At 47.2% G+C, this 15,165-nt stretch overlaps 1 protein-coding gene across 8 annotated transcripts in view; it reads left to right on the top strand.

Moving 5' to 3' along the window:
- BCO1 (beta-carotene oxygenase 1) overlaps positions 1 to 11,718 on the top strand; it is a 156,900-nt gene extending 145,182 nt beyond the window's left edge. For all 8 annotated transcript variants that reach the window (XM_042969286.1, XM_042969287.1, XM_042969288.1 and 5 more), the window contains 4 exons: positions 2,768 to 2,873; positions 5,891 to 5,985; positions 7,867 to 7,978; positions 9,941 to 11,718. In XM_042969286.1, coding sequence (XP_042825220.1) covers positions 2,768 to 2,873; positions 5,891 to 5,985; positions 7,867 to 7,978; positions 9,941 to 10,170 — 543 coding nt within the window. In that variant the 3' untranslated portion in view covers positions 10,171 to 11,718. The remainder of the gene's footprint in view (positions 1 to 2,767; positions 2,874 to 5,890; positions 5,986 to 7,866; positions 7,979 to 9,940) is intronic.
- The last annotated feature ends 3,447 nt before the right edge of the window (positions 11,719 to 15,165 follow it).

Below are 15,165 nucleotides of genomic sequence, written 5' to 3' on the forward strand. Positions count from 1 at the left end.
CCCCCATATTTTACAAACTACGGAACAGCCTCAGGGAGGCCTGGGGGCTGAGGGTGGGGGGGAGGCTGCTCAAGTTCACACAGAAAGCCAGAGAGCCAGATTTCACACACAGGGCTTCTGAACCCCAAAGCCAGTGTTTTGGGGAATTACCGAGATGGCTGCTTCGCACAGAGTTGCCTCGAGTTGGGGGATTTCAAAACAAACCTGTAGGATTTTGTTGAATTTTGGCTGGAAAGCTGTTTCTTCCCAAAGCTGAGCACGCCGGCCACAAAAAGCAGCTGAGTCACGTTGGTGACTGCTATGTGGAAAAATTCAGTTTATCCCTCAACCAGTCTGACCAGTTTCAGGCCAGAATTATAAGTCTCTGCAGACCGACTCCCCGAGACACAAGCCCAGGGCATGCACAACAGGCCTGTTGCTGTCGGGTGACTACAAGGCACCAGGCAGAGCCTCTGCCGATTTGTGGCTCGATGCAGGAGGAGGCATTCCAGAACTTCAGTTTACAAGACAGCACCGAGGTGCCGGGTGCCAGGCGGGACTTTTTCACGCATTTCATCTCCTTGAATTCCTGCAGCCACCCTGTGAAGCACATGTTTTGCACCTTGACAGTGGAAGGAAAAGTTTACTGAGTTATGCATCCACTCTGTTCATCCAGCTGTTCCTTCCTGGGAGCTGTGCCTTGGCGACATTGCAGATTGAGTGGTCAAGGGAGGGGATGTTTTGAGCAGAGACCTGCAGGATGGGAAGGGACTGGCCTCAGGGCCTTTGTACCTGCTTTGCCCTACTGCCTGCAGTGCTCTTGCTTTGGAGCGAAAGACTTGCAGTGTGAAGGGCCCAAACTCTTCTTCCCTCTGTGGCCTTGGACAAATCACCTTCCTTCTCCGGGCCTGCTTCCTCTTCTGTAAGTTGAGGGGTTGAACTAAGCAAATCTCAAAGGGCCCCTGCAGCCCGGCTGATATAGGATGCAGTACCTTAGCATCCCCTTCCCGGCAAAAAGCTGCTATCCCTCAGACAGGTTTCATTTAATTATAAAATCCCATTTTGGAAAATTTGGGAAGTAGAGAAAAGTTTAAATGAGGAGAAGTCAGCCATAACAATAACTCTCGCCCTGTAAACTCCGTGAAGGCAGGGACTCCGTCTTGCTTCTCTGACCTGCGCTCGCCCCCAGTGGTATAGTGAGTAATATAATAACAACAATGGTAATAATAAAACAATGATGGTGTTATCAGCTTGCAACTAGCATTTATTTAGCCCTGACTGTTAACCAGACCCACCTGTAAACCGTTTTCAGGGATTATTTTATTCAACCTGCACAATAACTTAGAGACACATATACACTCTTTATATACACTCTTTACACATATACACATCTGCTGTACCTCACTATAAAGATGAGGCAGCGGCTTCCCAGGTACTAAGTAACTTGCTCAAGGCCCCGTAGCTCCTACGTAGGGAAATGGGGCGTAGTAGAAGCTCAATAAAGAATCGATTGTTTTCAATCCCTCTCCTGGATTACAACCACGACGGGTGAGACCCTAAACAAAGTCCGATTGTAAGTTGAGACCAAGGAATGTCCTTGGTCGATCTTTGACTCCCAAGTAATGATGATTGCCTGTTTGTTTTCATTTCAGCAGTGGTTTTCATAGGAGAAAGTCCTGAAAATACAGGGAAGTGTAGAAAAAGGAAGTCCCCATAATTCCACTGCCTGCTGTCTTGTTAGTATTTGGTGTATTCCCCCAGGCTCTTTTCAGTGTCATTTTTTTTTGACCTGATTGAGCTCAGGCTGCGTATACAATTTGCTGCGGTTCTCAGTACTCTCTCATGAGCATTTCCCATGTTATTATGAACTCTTTATAAACATCCTTTTAATGACTGATGCAGCCTTGTACAGGTGAATCACCTAGTATTTAAAAAGCGAGAACCTACCAGCACATTAGTTTCACCTGTGAAAGATAATGTAGCCCAGAGTAGTAGAAAAGAGCCAGGAGTTTAGGGACGCTCACCCCACCACCTACCAGCTACACCCTCTCAGAGAATGAGAATAATACTGGTAATACAGGGGCGCCTGGGTGGCTCAGTCGGTTAAGCGTCAAACTCTTGATGTGAGCTCAGGTCACGATCCCATGGGTCCATGAGATCGAGCCCCATGCTGGGCTCTGTGCTGACATTGTGGATCCTGCTTGGGATTCTTTCTTTCCCTCTCTCTCTGCTCTTCCCCATTGTGGATGTGTGTTCACTCTCCCTCCTTCCCCCCCCCCTCTCAAAATATACATTAAAAAAAAAAAAGAATACCAATAATATAATAGCTGCTTCCTGTGGTTTACATGAGGCCAGAAGATGACATCCTCTAGGGGCACCTGGCTAGCTCAGTTGGCTGAGCAACTTCAGCCCAGGTCATGATCTCATGGTTCACAAGTTTGAGCCCTGCATCGGGCTCTGTGCTGACAGCTCAGAGCTCAGAGCCTGGAGCCTGCTTCGGATTCTGTGTCTCCCCCTCTCTCTGCCCCTCCCCAGCTTGCGTGCTCTCTCACGCTCTCAAAAATAATTAAAAACATTAAAAAAATTTTTTTGAAAGATGACATCCCCTAAAGCACTTTTTTTTAATGCTATGAGTTTATTTATTTACTTTGAGAGAGAGAAGGAGAGAGGATGAGAGAAAATCCCAAGCAGGCTCCCCTAAACCACTTTGTTAAACATACACGGTATAGCACTTGTTTGCTCTGAGTAACAAGTGGTCGATTTTTTTCTTGAAAACTGATTCTTTCAGAATGCAGAAGTGGGATCAAATGTAGTCAAACTGGCATCCACAACGGCAAGAGCCCTGAAGGAAAAAGATGACCGAGTCTACTGCCAGCCGGAGCTGCTTTATGAAGGTAAAATGCCTCCCTTCCGGATGCTCAGGGAAGGAGCAGGACCTCAGGACTCCCCCGAGGCCTCTCAGTACCTCCTTCTGATGCAGGAGAGCTGTGCATGGACACGGGGCAAACGGAAAGGCTCTTGGGGTGCCCCGGTAGAAAGCATCTGGGGACAGTTCTCTTTCGCGTATCTTCAAACGCCTCCCAGGAGGGCACTGGGAGTGGGGGTGCTCATTGGATGATTTCACAGCTGGCCTCTGTAAATGCTCCGATTTGTCAAAGGCTGACTTACTGACTTACTGCATTTCTGCTTGTACCCCTTGAAAATACCCTGCGGGACAGGGGCCATCAGCCCCATTTTATGGAGGAGAAAATGGCTCAGAGAGGCTGGGCTCGACACAGCGTGTAAACCCCTCCCATAAAAGTCGTACCCGTAAGGGCAGGTCTTCTCAACCTGGGCACCCCTGACAATGGGGGCTGGGTCATTCTCTGTGACGGGGGCCATCCTGGGCACTAGGGTGTGGAGCAGCATCCCTGGCCTTGACCCACCAGACGCCTGTAGCACCTGCACCCTGAATTGGCGCGACCAAAAACATGTCCAGACATCGCCAACGTCCCTGGGAGCACCATCACCCTGACTGAGAACCGCTGCCCTAGGAGCCTATGAGGCAGGGACCGTGTTCCTGTGCTCAGTGTATCACCAGCACGTGACAAAAGCGTGACTTAGAGGGGGAGGTCTGTGCTCAACACGGGCAAGGAGCGAGGGTGCTAGACGGTGGCAGGGCGCGGTTTTGCCTTGCTCTCCACGTCAGCTGCCCCCTACCAGGTTCAGGCATCTAGAGGGACACCGTCCTGGGGACTTTGTTAGGATGACCCCAGCTTTGCCCATAAGAACCCCTGCTGTAAACGGCATCTTATGGATGTTTGAACAGGCTCTGTGTGGGGCCCCCACCACTGGGAGTCATCTTTAGAAGTGAATGTATAGATCTTGGTCCCAATTCTTAAGGCATTAACCCCCATCTCTGCTCACCCGCCACATGGCATGGGCAGACGGAGGCTTAAAACGTTCTGGGTCTTTTTGCATCTGAGAAGAGAATTCTCGCTTATTGTGGCAAACTTGGGCAATGCTGAGAAGCATGGCAATAGACAGCTCCCTCGTAATCCCTCCGTCCATGGCAACCCTTTGGAAATCCCCATTGTCTTTCTGTCGGGTGTGGGTTCCTTGGCATATGCCAGCCCTCTTCTAGGGCTCCCCAGACATCGCCTCATCTCACCCCGACAGTCTCATCCTGTTGTCCTTGACGTTACATGAGTTCGCGTCCGTGAAGCGCTTCACCGAGAACCTGTACCCTAGTGAGAGTCCAGCACAAAGTAGAAGTTACCAGAACAATCCTGGGAGGCAGGTGTTGGCACGTGTTATTCTTGTTTTAGAGCTGAGGATGGCAAAGGTGAGGATAATTCAGTAACCTGCCCACAGATAGGCAGCAGAGTCAGGATCTGAACCCAGGTCTCTCAGACTCCAAAGCCCTTACCCTCTGGATCTATAGTTTTACAAAAGGCATACCATACCATCCAGGATATTTAGAAATGGCTTCTTCCATTTAATGGATATAGCCTGGGAACTTCCCTACATCCTGAAGATTCTTCAAGAGCGTGGCTTCAATAGCCTCACGGAATTCGCAGGGATGAATCATATTTTACATAATCAAGTCATTTACAGGGTGGAGATTGGGGCAGCGGGGTGCGATCCTAGACCAGGTTTGAGGCCCAGGAGCACCACAGGAAGTCTGGGGCCAACTGTGGGCATCTTTTTCTGATTTCTGTATGTGGGTGGTCCCTCTTCACATTCACCAGGACATCTCTTGGAACTCTCCCGACTACTTGCCTGTGGGACTGGACATCTTCCCACCTCTCCCAGCCATGCAGGGGCACGAGAGCCTGATAACTGAAGCTCCCCGCCTGCTTCCTCTTTTCCCAGACATTATATTTTCACCAGCAGTTGGCTCCAGCTGCCTGGAATATTTCATACAAAGGGGACTTTTATCCCAGCACTTAAAGTTAGAGATTCAAGGGCTCCTGGTGGCTCAGTCGGTTAAGTGACTTCAGCTCAGGTCATGATCTCATGGTTCGTGGGTTCGAGCCCTGCATCGGGCTCTATGCTGACAGCTCAGAGCATGGAGCCTGCTTTGGATTCTGTGTCTCCTTCTCTCTGCCCCTCCCCTGCTTACACTCTGTCTGTCTGTCTCTTCCTCTCATAAATAAACGTTAAACTTAGAGATTCAACCTGACACACCAGACATGTATGTATGCATGTACATCGACAAAATTTTCAGGTCTTTTTGATTACAAAAGTAATAGGTACAACAAAAATTTCATGAAACATGAAACCCATAGGTATACACTATGAAACATAAACTACAAGGAAGTTCTAACCCCAGCAGTGCTTCTGAACCTTTTCTCTTCTTTTGTAACATAGTGGAGATAATTCTATAACCAGCCTTTTACACTTTATCTTATGATATGGACACTTTTCTGTATTATTAAAATTCTTTGTAAACATTAGTTTTATGTATGTTATTACGTGAATTCACCAGATTTGTTTGACTATTCCCCATTGAGACTCCTTTCCACGGTTTCAGGGGTTTTTCTTTTTGGTCTACACCCCCACACATGTGCATGCACACGAGTATTTTTTTTTTTTTTTTGAAGAGCTTTAAAAAAAATTGCAGTGGCCTCTGATTTTAATCATGCAATTCTCTCTGATTTCTATCTTGGATAATTAAAGATGCTTACACACTTAAAAAACTAGGTCTGTCTTACCTTGCTCCGGAACCTTCTAATAGAGCCAGAGTAATTATCAGAGGTTCCCTCCCCCTGCTCTGCTACCAACCTTGATCTAATCCAGGGCCTGAAGCAAGTTCAGGGATCCTGGATAGGGAGCCATTTTTGTGGAAAGGATGCCCAGCCTGGCATGAAGGGTAGATGTTCCCAGCCCGCGGTGATGGGGACTTCATCAGCTGTGTCCTTCTCTCCAGGCTTAGAGCTGCCTCGGATCAATTATGCTCACAACGGGAAGCCCTACCGCTATGTGTTTGCGGCCGAAGTTCACTGGAGTCCCATCCCAACCAAGGTACCAACCCCCGTGTGATTTGGGCTGGCGCTCCCAACAATGATCGTGTCCACCTGCAAAGCTGAACTCCAGGATCTCAGACTGGGTGACCTTGATCAGAAAAGGGAGGTCTTTTTGGGGACAGAGGGCAGATCAGAGAGTGAGGTCAGGGGGACAAAATACAGGGAAAGCAATGATAGGCCAGCCAAGGGAGGGAGCCATACCTGAGGGGCTGAAGCTCAGGAAGGAGGTCACGGCTATGGTTCATCCATTGATTTCTTTATTTAGCATGTTTATTGAGCACCAACCATGTGCTACATCGTGCAGGCACTGAGGATAAGGAAGTGAACAGGGGGATCCCAGCCTCTGCCTTCAAGGAACTCACCCTCTCGAGCAGAGGGCTGAAACTCGGAGCATTTATTTTGTTTTTTAAACTACGATTTGTTGAACAATTACCGTATCCCAGGGACTATACTCAGTGTTATACACGCGTCACTTGTCTTTAACATCTTCATTTTTTAATAATAAAACGGAATACCTTTTTTAAAAAATGCAAACAGTGCAAAAATGTACAGAGCAAACAATTAAGGTTCACACACACACACCCCTAGCCACTCCCCACTTGTCCCACACCCTGAGGGGAAACAGGTCTGTTACGGATTAAGAGAAGTCCAGGGACTTGCACTTTTTTTTTTTTTTTAACGTTTATTCAGTTTTTGAGAGACAGAGAGAGACAGGGAATGAGCAGGGGGAGACAGAGAGGGAGACACACAATCTGAAGCAGGCTCCAGGCTCTGAGCTGTCAGCACAGAGCCCAACACGGGGCTCAAACTCACAAACTGCGAGATCATGACCTGAGCTGAAGTTGGAGGCTTAACTGACCAAGCCACCCAGGCGCCCCTCAAACTTCAGTGTTGGTTTTTTTTTTCATATTTTATTTTATTTTATTTTATTTTATTTTATTTTATTTTATTTATTTTTTAAGTAAAAGTTTTTACTATTTTTAAAAAATTTACATCCAGGTTAGCATATAGTGCAACAATGATTTCAGGAGTAGATTCCCTAATGCCCCTTACCCATTTAGCCCATCCCCCCATCACAATCCCTTCAGGAACCCTCTGTTTGTTCTCCATATTTAAGAGTCTCTTATGTTTTGTCTCTCCCTGTTTTTATATTATTTTTGCTTCCCTTCCCTTGTGTTCATCTGTTCTGTGCCTTAAAGTCCCCATATGAGTGAAGTCATAGGATATTTGTCTTTCTCTGACTAATTTCACTTAGCATAATACCCTCTAGTTCCATCCACATGGTTGCAAATGGCAAGATTTCATTCTTTTTGATTGCCGAGTAATACTCCATTGTGTGTGTGTGTGTGTGTGTGTGTGTGTGTGTGTGTGTGTGTATGTGTGTGTGTGTGTATATATATTTATATATATATATATATATATATATATACACACACCACATCTTCTTTATCCATTCATCCATCAGTGGACATTTGGGCTCTTTCCATACTTTGGCTATTGTTGATTAGGGACTTGCACTTTTAAAACAACGAAAGGATAGTATTATCCTTTAAATGTTTGCATTGAGTTCACTAGTTTATTTAACACACACAAAAGTCGCAATGTAGTGTCAAACACCAGATAAATTTAGGATTTTTATTTGTAAAAGAATTCAGTGCATAGTGTTAGCTATGGTTTGGCAGGAGGATCTCTGCTTACAGGTGGAGGAGGAAGCTAGCCGCTTTCGTGTCCGCTGTTATACGGACCCCAGGTAGATGTCATTTGTAGCCTGCACTCGAGGGGCTTAATCCTCTCTGTGGGAATTGTTGCTGTGTGTTTTCAGGGGAAGACCATGCTCTCTAATAATTTGCTCACATGTCTCTCCTCTTTGGGTATACAGATCCTGAAATATGACGTTCTCACAAAGTCATCCTTAAAATGGGGACAGGAGCACTGCTGGCCAGCAGAACCCCTGTTTGTCCCCATGCCGGGTGCCAAGGACGAGGATGACGGTAAGACTCCAAGAAGGGGAGCCCGCTTGCTGCATTCTGCTTGTGATCCCCCCTCAGTCAGAGACGTCATGTGGAGGCAGTGACCCTCCCTCCGCATCCCCCACATCACACTGCCAGTGGAGCCAGGCTTCGAAGCCCGGGTCCTTCTGAGTCCAAAGCTGTGAGTTAGGGAGTCCCTCTAAACACCCTCGCTGCTGACACCAACTGCAAGTTCAGGGGTCCCCCAGTCCCTGGGTTTCGATAGAAGGATTCACAGAACACACTGAAAACTGTTAGGGTTGTGGTTTGTCACAGTGAAAGGATGCAGATTGAAAGAAAAGAGGCTCATGGGACAGAATCCAGGAGATTTCCATTCGTGGAGTGTGTGGTTGTCCCAGGAGGTCATGGCCCACCCCAGCTCCAACAGTATCTATGGAATATCACTGACCGAGGCAACTCACCCAAGCCTTGGGGTCAGAGCTTTTTAGGTGCCTGGTCGTGTACACATGGGTGGTTGGCTGTGTGGTTGATCCTTAGCCTTCAGCCCCTCTGGAGGTCAAGATGACGTCCAAATTGCTTTGCTGGGATAGATCATCAGACTGGCCCCAGGTAAATAAAGATATTCTTAGGAGGCAGGACATTACAGGGGCTTAGAGGTCACCTCCCAGGAGGAAAGGTCAGACCTCCCTTTGCGGGACATTAAATTGTTTACTACACAAAGCCCACTTCCTTTCCACTTGAGAATTCATTGCAGTGGCTGGGACACAATTCTTAACCATCTCTAAGCATGTACCTTTTGTTCGGAGCACCGGTAAATGCACATTTGTGGCCCACCTCTCTTTTGTAGATTTCCACATGACCAAATGGTCTTTTCCCTCCTTGATTCGGTCTTTGCCCCAGAATCCTCTGCACACACTTCCGGGGATGCCAAGGCGGGGACAACTAGGACCACGGGTGGGGCTGTCCACACCTGCAGGGGAGGGCGAGCTGCCCCACTGGGCCTGCCAGCTGCTTCCCTGAGGTGGGGAGTGGTTTTCTGCCTGGGCTGTGTCTTCCTACTAATCATGCATGGCACGGCGCACCAGGCAGGGGGCCCCAGGTTGCTGTCATCTCTGAGGTGGGGGATTGTTCGTAGCACCTCTTGTTGAGGCTGGCCTCCCACTGGCTGGGCCAGTGCTCCCCTACATTCTCTGCTGAGCAGGGAGTGGCATTGTGTTCATTCCACCAAAGGAGAGGCTGAGAAAATGATGTGATTTACCTACAGCCACACACCCCGTACCTACCGAGTTAGAATTTTAATCCACGCCAATCTAACTTGGACTATGCTGAACCACCCTGAAGCCCAGAAGGCTTTGGGAGGACTCACGAACACTTGTTGTAAGTTTATGTGCATTCTTTCATTTAATCCTACCTCCCTTGAGGGTGAATACTTAGAATATTTCCATTTATTTCTTTACAGAGGGGAAGGCGGAGGCTACTAGTGTGCTGCTTTGGGCATGAAGTCCTTTGGGCTCATTCAAATGCCATCGAGTGCAACTAGTCTGAGTCTAGCTAAGTGCCATGTATTAGCTTCAATGTAGCCTCGAAACTAATCCTCGATGATCAGGCTTTCTAAACAGTAGTCCGATAGCCATTCTTCAGTGCACACAATATTTTACAAAATGCTTTCACGATTCACCATGCAAGAGATCGTCCCAGCAGCCCTGCAAGGGTAGTGAGAATCATCCTTACTCTGCAGATGAGCGGAGTAAGGGTCGGAGAGGTCAAGGAACTGGCCCCCAGCAGGGCTGGAGCCAGGTATTCTGGTTCCTCATTCCTAGTTGCCTCCTGCTCACACAGAACATCAAATTTGCCTTCCTTTTGTTTTGATTACGTCCTTACCTTCAAAGAGGACGGGGAGATACAGCTGAGAAATATATCCCTCCAGCTGGAGGAAGTTCAAGTCTGCACTTCTACAAAACGTCTCTTTTTGTTTCCCCAAAGGAATTATCTTATCGGCCATCGTCTCTACCGATCCCCAGAAGCTTCCTTTTCTGCTTGTTCTGGATGCCAAAAGTTTCACAGAACTGGCTCGTGCGACCATTGACGCAGAGGTGCACCTGGATCTCCACGGGTTATTCATCCCGGACGCAGACGGGGACGCAAGGGAGCAGGCCCCTTCCCAGGAACAGCCGGACAGGGTTCCAGACTGCCAGGTGGCCCCGCGGACCTGAGTGGGTTGGGCCTGTGGGCTCGCTTCCTCTCTGGGCGAAGGGGGATCCTTCATTTCCCTTTGCACTTATGCTTTCTGCGGTGGCTTTGAGACGCAGGTATGGAAATAGTGTCTTTTCTTTCGTCTTATTTTGGCCCTAAAACCATTGTTTGAAAGTGGATCAAATATGTATTGATTAGCTTAAGCATTTCCAAGAAAGCCCTTTTCCTTTCTTATAAAACCATGCCCAGAAATTGTATTAAGGCACATAATCAGCCTTCTTAGAATGAGCAACCACTGATGTACCAGAGAAGAGGCAGGTAACTATTTGTCATTGCTCCTTCCTCCTGCCCCTCGTCTCCCTCTTTCCAGTAGACTAGACTGTGCATCTGGGAGATCTGGATTTCCCAACCATGCGTTGTTAGTAATATCTGTGGCCAGGAGGGCATATTGCCTTGTGGTCATTCCATGCAAGGCATGGCATAATATAAAATAATAAAAGTGTTAAAGTCTGTTCCAACCTTATTTAATTTTTACGTGGCTTCTTTTCTCTGAAGTTCTTCTAAGGCAATAAAATAGAGTGCAGTTCGTAGCCAGCCAGATGCCCCAGTACAACAGATTGGGACAGCAGATTGGTGTGGCAGTCCCCTTTGCAGGAGAGGGTTAAGGAGTTGGATGGTGACCCAACTAGCCATGGCCAAGGGGCTAGAATCCAGGACCAAGGCCCAGGCCAGGGCTGGCATGAGGAGTTCTTGCCTAATGCTGAGAACCAGGGCAGGGAGCCCTGCCAGCTGGGATTCCACCCTTATTCTGCACCTGCCTCCTCTCCTAAATCTGGATTTCATGCAGTCACCAGTAGAGATTCAGTGACATGTATTGAGACAGGAAGGAATGAATCTCTAGTGACATTGCATGGAATACCCCAGAGCGGGCAGAGCTCTGAAGGATGGTCTGGACTTTTACCCTGCAAAAACACCATGAAGCCATACTTAGCTCCCACTGAAATGTAGGGTCCATCAGGTCTGGGGGTTGGGTTTTGTTTTGGGGGTGTTTTTTGGACATTTTTATTTAAATAATTGAAGATTCATGTACGCGTGTAAGAAATAATACAAAAGAGATCCCTCGTGGACTTTACCCATTTTTTCCAATGGTAACATTATAGTATAGTTATCACAACCAGGATATGACATTGATTCAGTCCACAGATCTTTTTCAGATCCCCCCAGTTTTATTTGTATTCGTTGGTGTGCATGCTTAGTTCTACGCAATTTTATCATGCGTGTAGATTCCTTATTCCACCACCATGATCAAGATACCAAATGGCACATCAACACAAGGATTCCGTGGGGTGCTTTCTTATCACTATACCTACCTGTCTCCCACCATGACCTTCCCCCATCCCTAACCCATGGCAACCACCATTTCTAAAATTTTATCATTTGAAAACTGCTGTATCAATGGAATCACCAGAATTAACTGTTGGGGATTGACTCTTCTCCACAGAATCGCTTGCAGATTCATCCACATTGTTCTATGTTGGGTGTGTTTTGTTCACTACTGTATCCTCGGCACCTAGAACACTGCCTGGTGCCTCATAGGCTCTCAATAATAAATATTTGTTGAGTGATTGCACGAGTGAATTCCTTCAACACACAGATTGTTGGTCGATAATGTACCAACAAGAAACGGATATTTTACTAATGTTCTCCTGGGAAGACGAGGAAGACAGTTCACATGGACCCCAATGACGACACACAGGTTCCTGCCCTGCCATCCCTGACCCCCTCCTCTCTCTCTTTCCCTGTTGGTTCCTCAAATCCCCTCCACCACCCCAGTCTTTCCATTTCACCCTCAGCTCATGGATCCCATTAAACAGAAACGTGACCCCTGGAGATGGCAGAATGAAGACCATCTACGCTTCCTTTGGAGATCCCAGCACCTCCAGCCTTCATGAGATGGGCTGGGAGGAAATGCCAGCCATGGTGGCCTGAGACCAGTACGACTGAGGTCTGCATTCAGATGGCACGAACGGAAAAGAGTCGACAGATGTGACACTCACCTACTCATTATTCTACTTCAGATATTTGAGAAGAGGGTGGAATTAAAAAGTGCTTCCCCACCCCTGCTCTGCTCAATGCCAATTGCCAAACAGTATCCAGACCTACTCACGAAAAAGGGTGCAGTTCTGCGGGGAAGAAAAATATGTCCGTGGTTTGTTTACCTTGTTCAAGATGACAGGTGAGATACCAGACTGATGAGGAAGGCTGGCGCACCAAATCTTTTTTCCCCCAGTTTCAAAAACATCACAGGCCAGTGGCAGGATACCCGATTTATCTTGATCCTTAACTCCATTGTGTTTCATACACAGGCCAGGGTAATTAGCTCAAAATGTCACAGGAGCTAAGATGCACGCGCCTTTCTTGAAGGTGCCACGAGGCGGTCCGTCTTATCCTCTGAGCCTTCCTTGTTATGCTTCATGTGGGTGTAACGCATGACCAGGAAGTTTTACAGGAACAATCACTCAGATTTGTTTGTTGCTTTGATAAAGCCACAGCATTTCACAAGTGCCCTGAGATGTGTCGGGTACTGGGTAAGCCCTCAGATGTTTGCAGACCCACTGACTTTTTCCTTCAAAGGTTTTTCTACTTTGATGCCAATTCAGGAATAAGCTGGGTGTATACTTGGACGAATCAACTCAAGAGAAATCTTCGCGCTTTCGTGCTACATCCGCGTTACTGGTTCACATTCATTTCCTCCCAACCAAAGTTCCCCAGCGTGGGGCTGACGCCATTAGGAAGGGTTGCTGGTCCAGGTTAAGCACAAACACCTTTGATCACTTCTTAAGTTGTTTAAAGACTGGGTGGTTTTTAAATGGCCAAGAGAAGTCTTCCCCTTGGCAAATCAGGACATGCAGAAGAGTCATTACCACCTTCCTCATCGTCCAACGCTCATGAGGCCTGTGGCCTCTACCTCAACTTCCTTCTAGGCGTTTAGCTCAGCCGCCAGGTGCAGACACACAAACAGTCGGCTGTACCAGCTGTTGGGGCACATCGGGAAACAGTCTCTTGAGGGCAAGCACCAGCAAAGAGGCTGAGGATTTTCTTGGACAAGGCGAGCAGAGAGAGACATGGAGGCACCATGTTTGGGCGAGGTGGGGATGGGCCAGCCTTCTTTCCTCTTGGTGCTCAGGCAAGGCTTCCCGGAGCCGGGCACCTTCAGGAGCACTGTTTGGAGGGAGCTCGTGACAGACAGCTGTCCTTGCAGGCAGAGCGGTGTGTGCAGGAAAAGAGTTGGAGATGGGTGAACAAAGCACTCGGAAAGTGAATTCCCCAAAAAAGAGCAGTTGAAAGAGTGAGAGAATTAGGTGAATATTTTTCTCTGGTTATAAAAGTCACATGTGCCATCATGGAACACCTGGTTACATTGAAGAAGGAATGAGAAAGACACCCGTAGTCCTACCGTCAAAGGAAAACCCCTGAAATCATTCTGCTGTGGTTTTGTTTTTCAATACTTAAAATATTTTTGTGCAGTGGCACCTGGGTGGCTCAGTCGATCAAGCATCTGACTTCGGCTCAGGTCACGATCTCATGGTTTGTGAGTTCAAGACCCATGCCAGGCTCTGTGCTGACAGCTCAGAGCCTGGAGCCTGCTTCGGATTCTATGTCTCCCTCTCTCTCTCTCTGCCCCTCCCCTACTCATGCTCTGTCTCAAAAATAAACATTTAAAAAAATTAATTAATTAAATAAAATATTTTGGTACAGGGGTGCCTGGGTGGCCCAGTCAGTTAAGCTTCCAACTTCGGCTCAGGTCATGATCTCGCCGTTCATGAGTTCGAGCCCCACATCAGGCTCTGTGCTGACAGCTCGGAGCCTGGAGCCTGCTTCTGATTCTGTGTCCCCCTGTCTCTCTCTGCCCCTCCCCTGCTCGCACTCTGGCTCTCTCTGTCTCTCAAAAATAAATAAACATTAAAAAAAGTTAAAATAGTTTTGTACACAAATTATATAGTAGCAGTTAGTTTATAACCTACCTACCAGTTTATAACCTTCTTTCATTTAATATATGATACAAGTATTTTCTCAAACTACTAAATTCTGGTTTTTTTAAGTTCATTTATTTGAGAGAGAGAGAGAGATCATGTGCTCACAAGCGGGGGAGGAACAGAGAGGGAAAGAGAGAATCCCAAGCAGGCTCCCCACTGGCAGCTCGGAACCATGATGGCCTGAGCTGAAATCTAGTGTCAGATGCTTAACCTACTGAGCTAGCCAGGTGCCCCAAACTACTAAATTCTTCTAATGGGAGCACATTATTTCATCTTTGGGACATGGCATGATGTGTGCTATCCTACCACTGGACATTTAGGTTGTTTCCAATTTCTGACTATTAGAAATCATGCCAGATCGGTAACTTTGTGCACGTGTTTCCAGAGTTCACCCCTCTCCCCACTCTGGATTCAAATGCTTGTTAATGATGTTTTCTTTGGCTAGGTTCCCAACTTGGTATTTCTTGAGCCAAAGAGTAGAAAAACAAGGTTTTGGGTGTTCTTTGACAGGCCTAAGGTTTTGGTTTGATTCACAGGAAAATGAGAAGCCATTATAGAATGTGAGAGGTTCACATGGTCAAAGTGGCTGTAGGGAAATCCACATTTCTCAACAAACAGGAAAAAAAGGGGTACATGGTAATATACCTTTCATCCAAATCCTCCCTTCTTCCTTTTCCCTGTTCTGTCTTCTCCGTATCTTTCCATTCTGTATAGACACTTGTTCTTTTTCCGGCATATATTCACTTCACTCATTCGTTTATTTATTCATTCATTCAGTGATAACCAAGCCTATGTTGGCAACTGTCCTCCGGGAACTGTCCTCGGGGAACATACCAACACACTTCAGTGGAACGGTGGTAAGAAAAGGGAACACCCCAACACACTTCAGTGGAACGGTGGTAAGAAAATAGAACACCCCCGGGGACACCCAATGCTACCTTGAAATCCCTACCCACCCCTGGTTTGGCTGATACATGA

The sequence above is a fragment of the Panthera tigris genome, chromosome E2 (genome assembly GCF_018350195.1).
Source record: "Panthera tigris isolate Pti1 chromosome E2, P.tigris_Pti1_mat1.1, whole genome shotgun sequence".
NCBI lineage: Eukaryota > Metazoa > Chordata > Mammalia > Carnivora > Felidae > Panthera > Panthera tigris.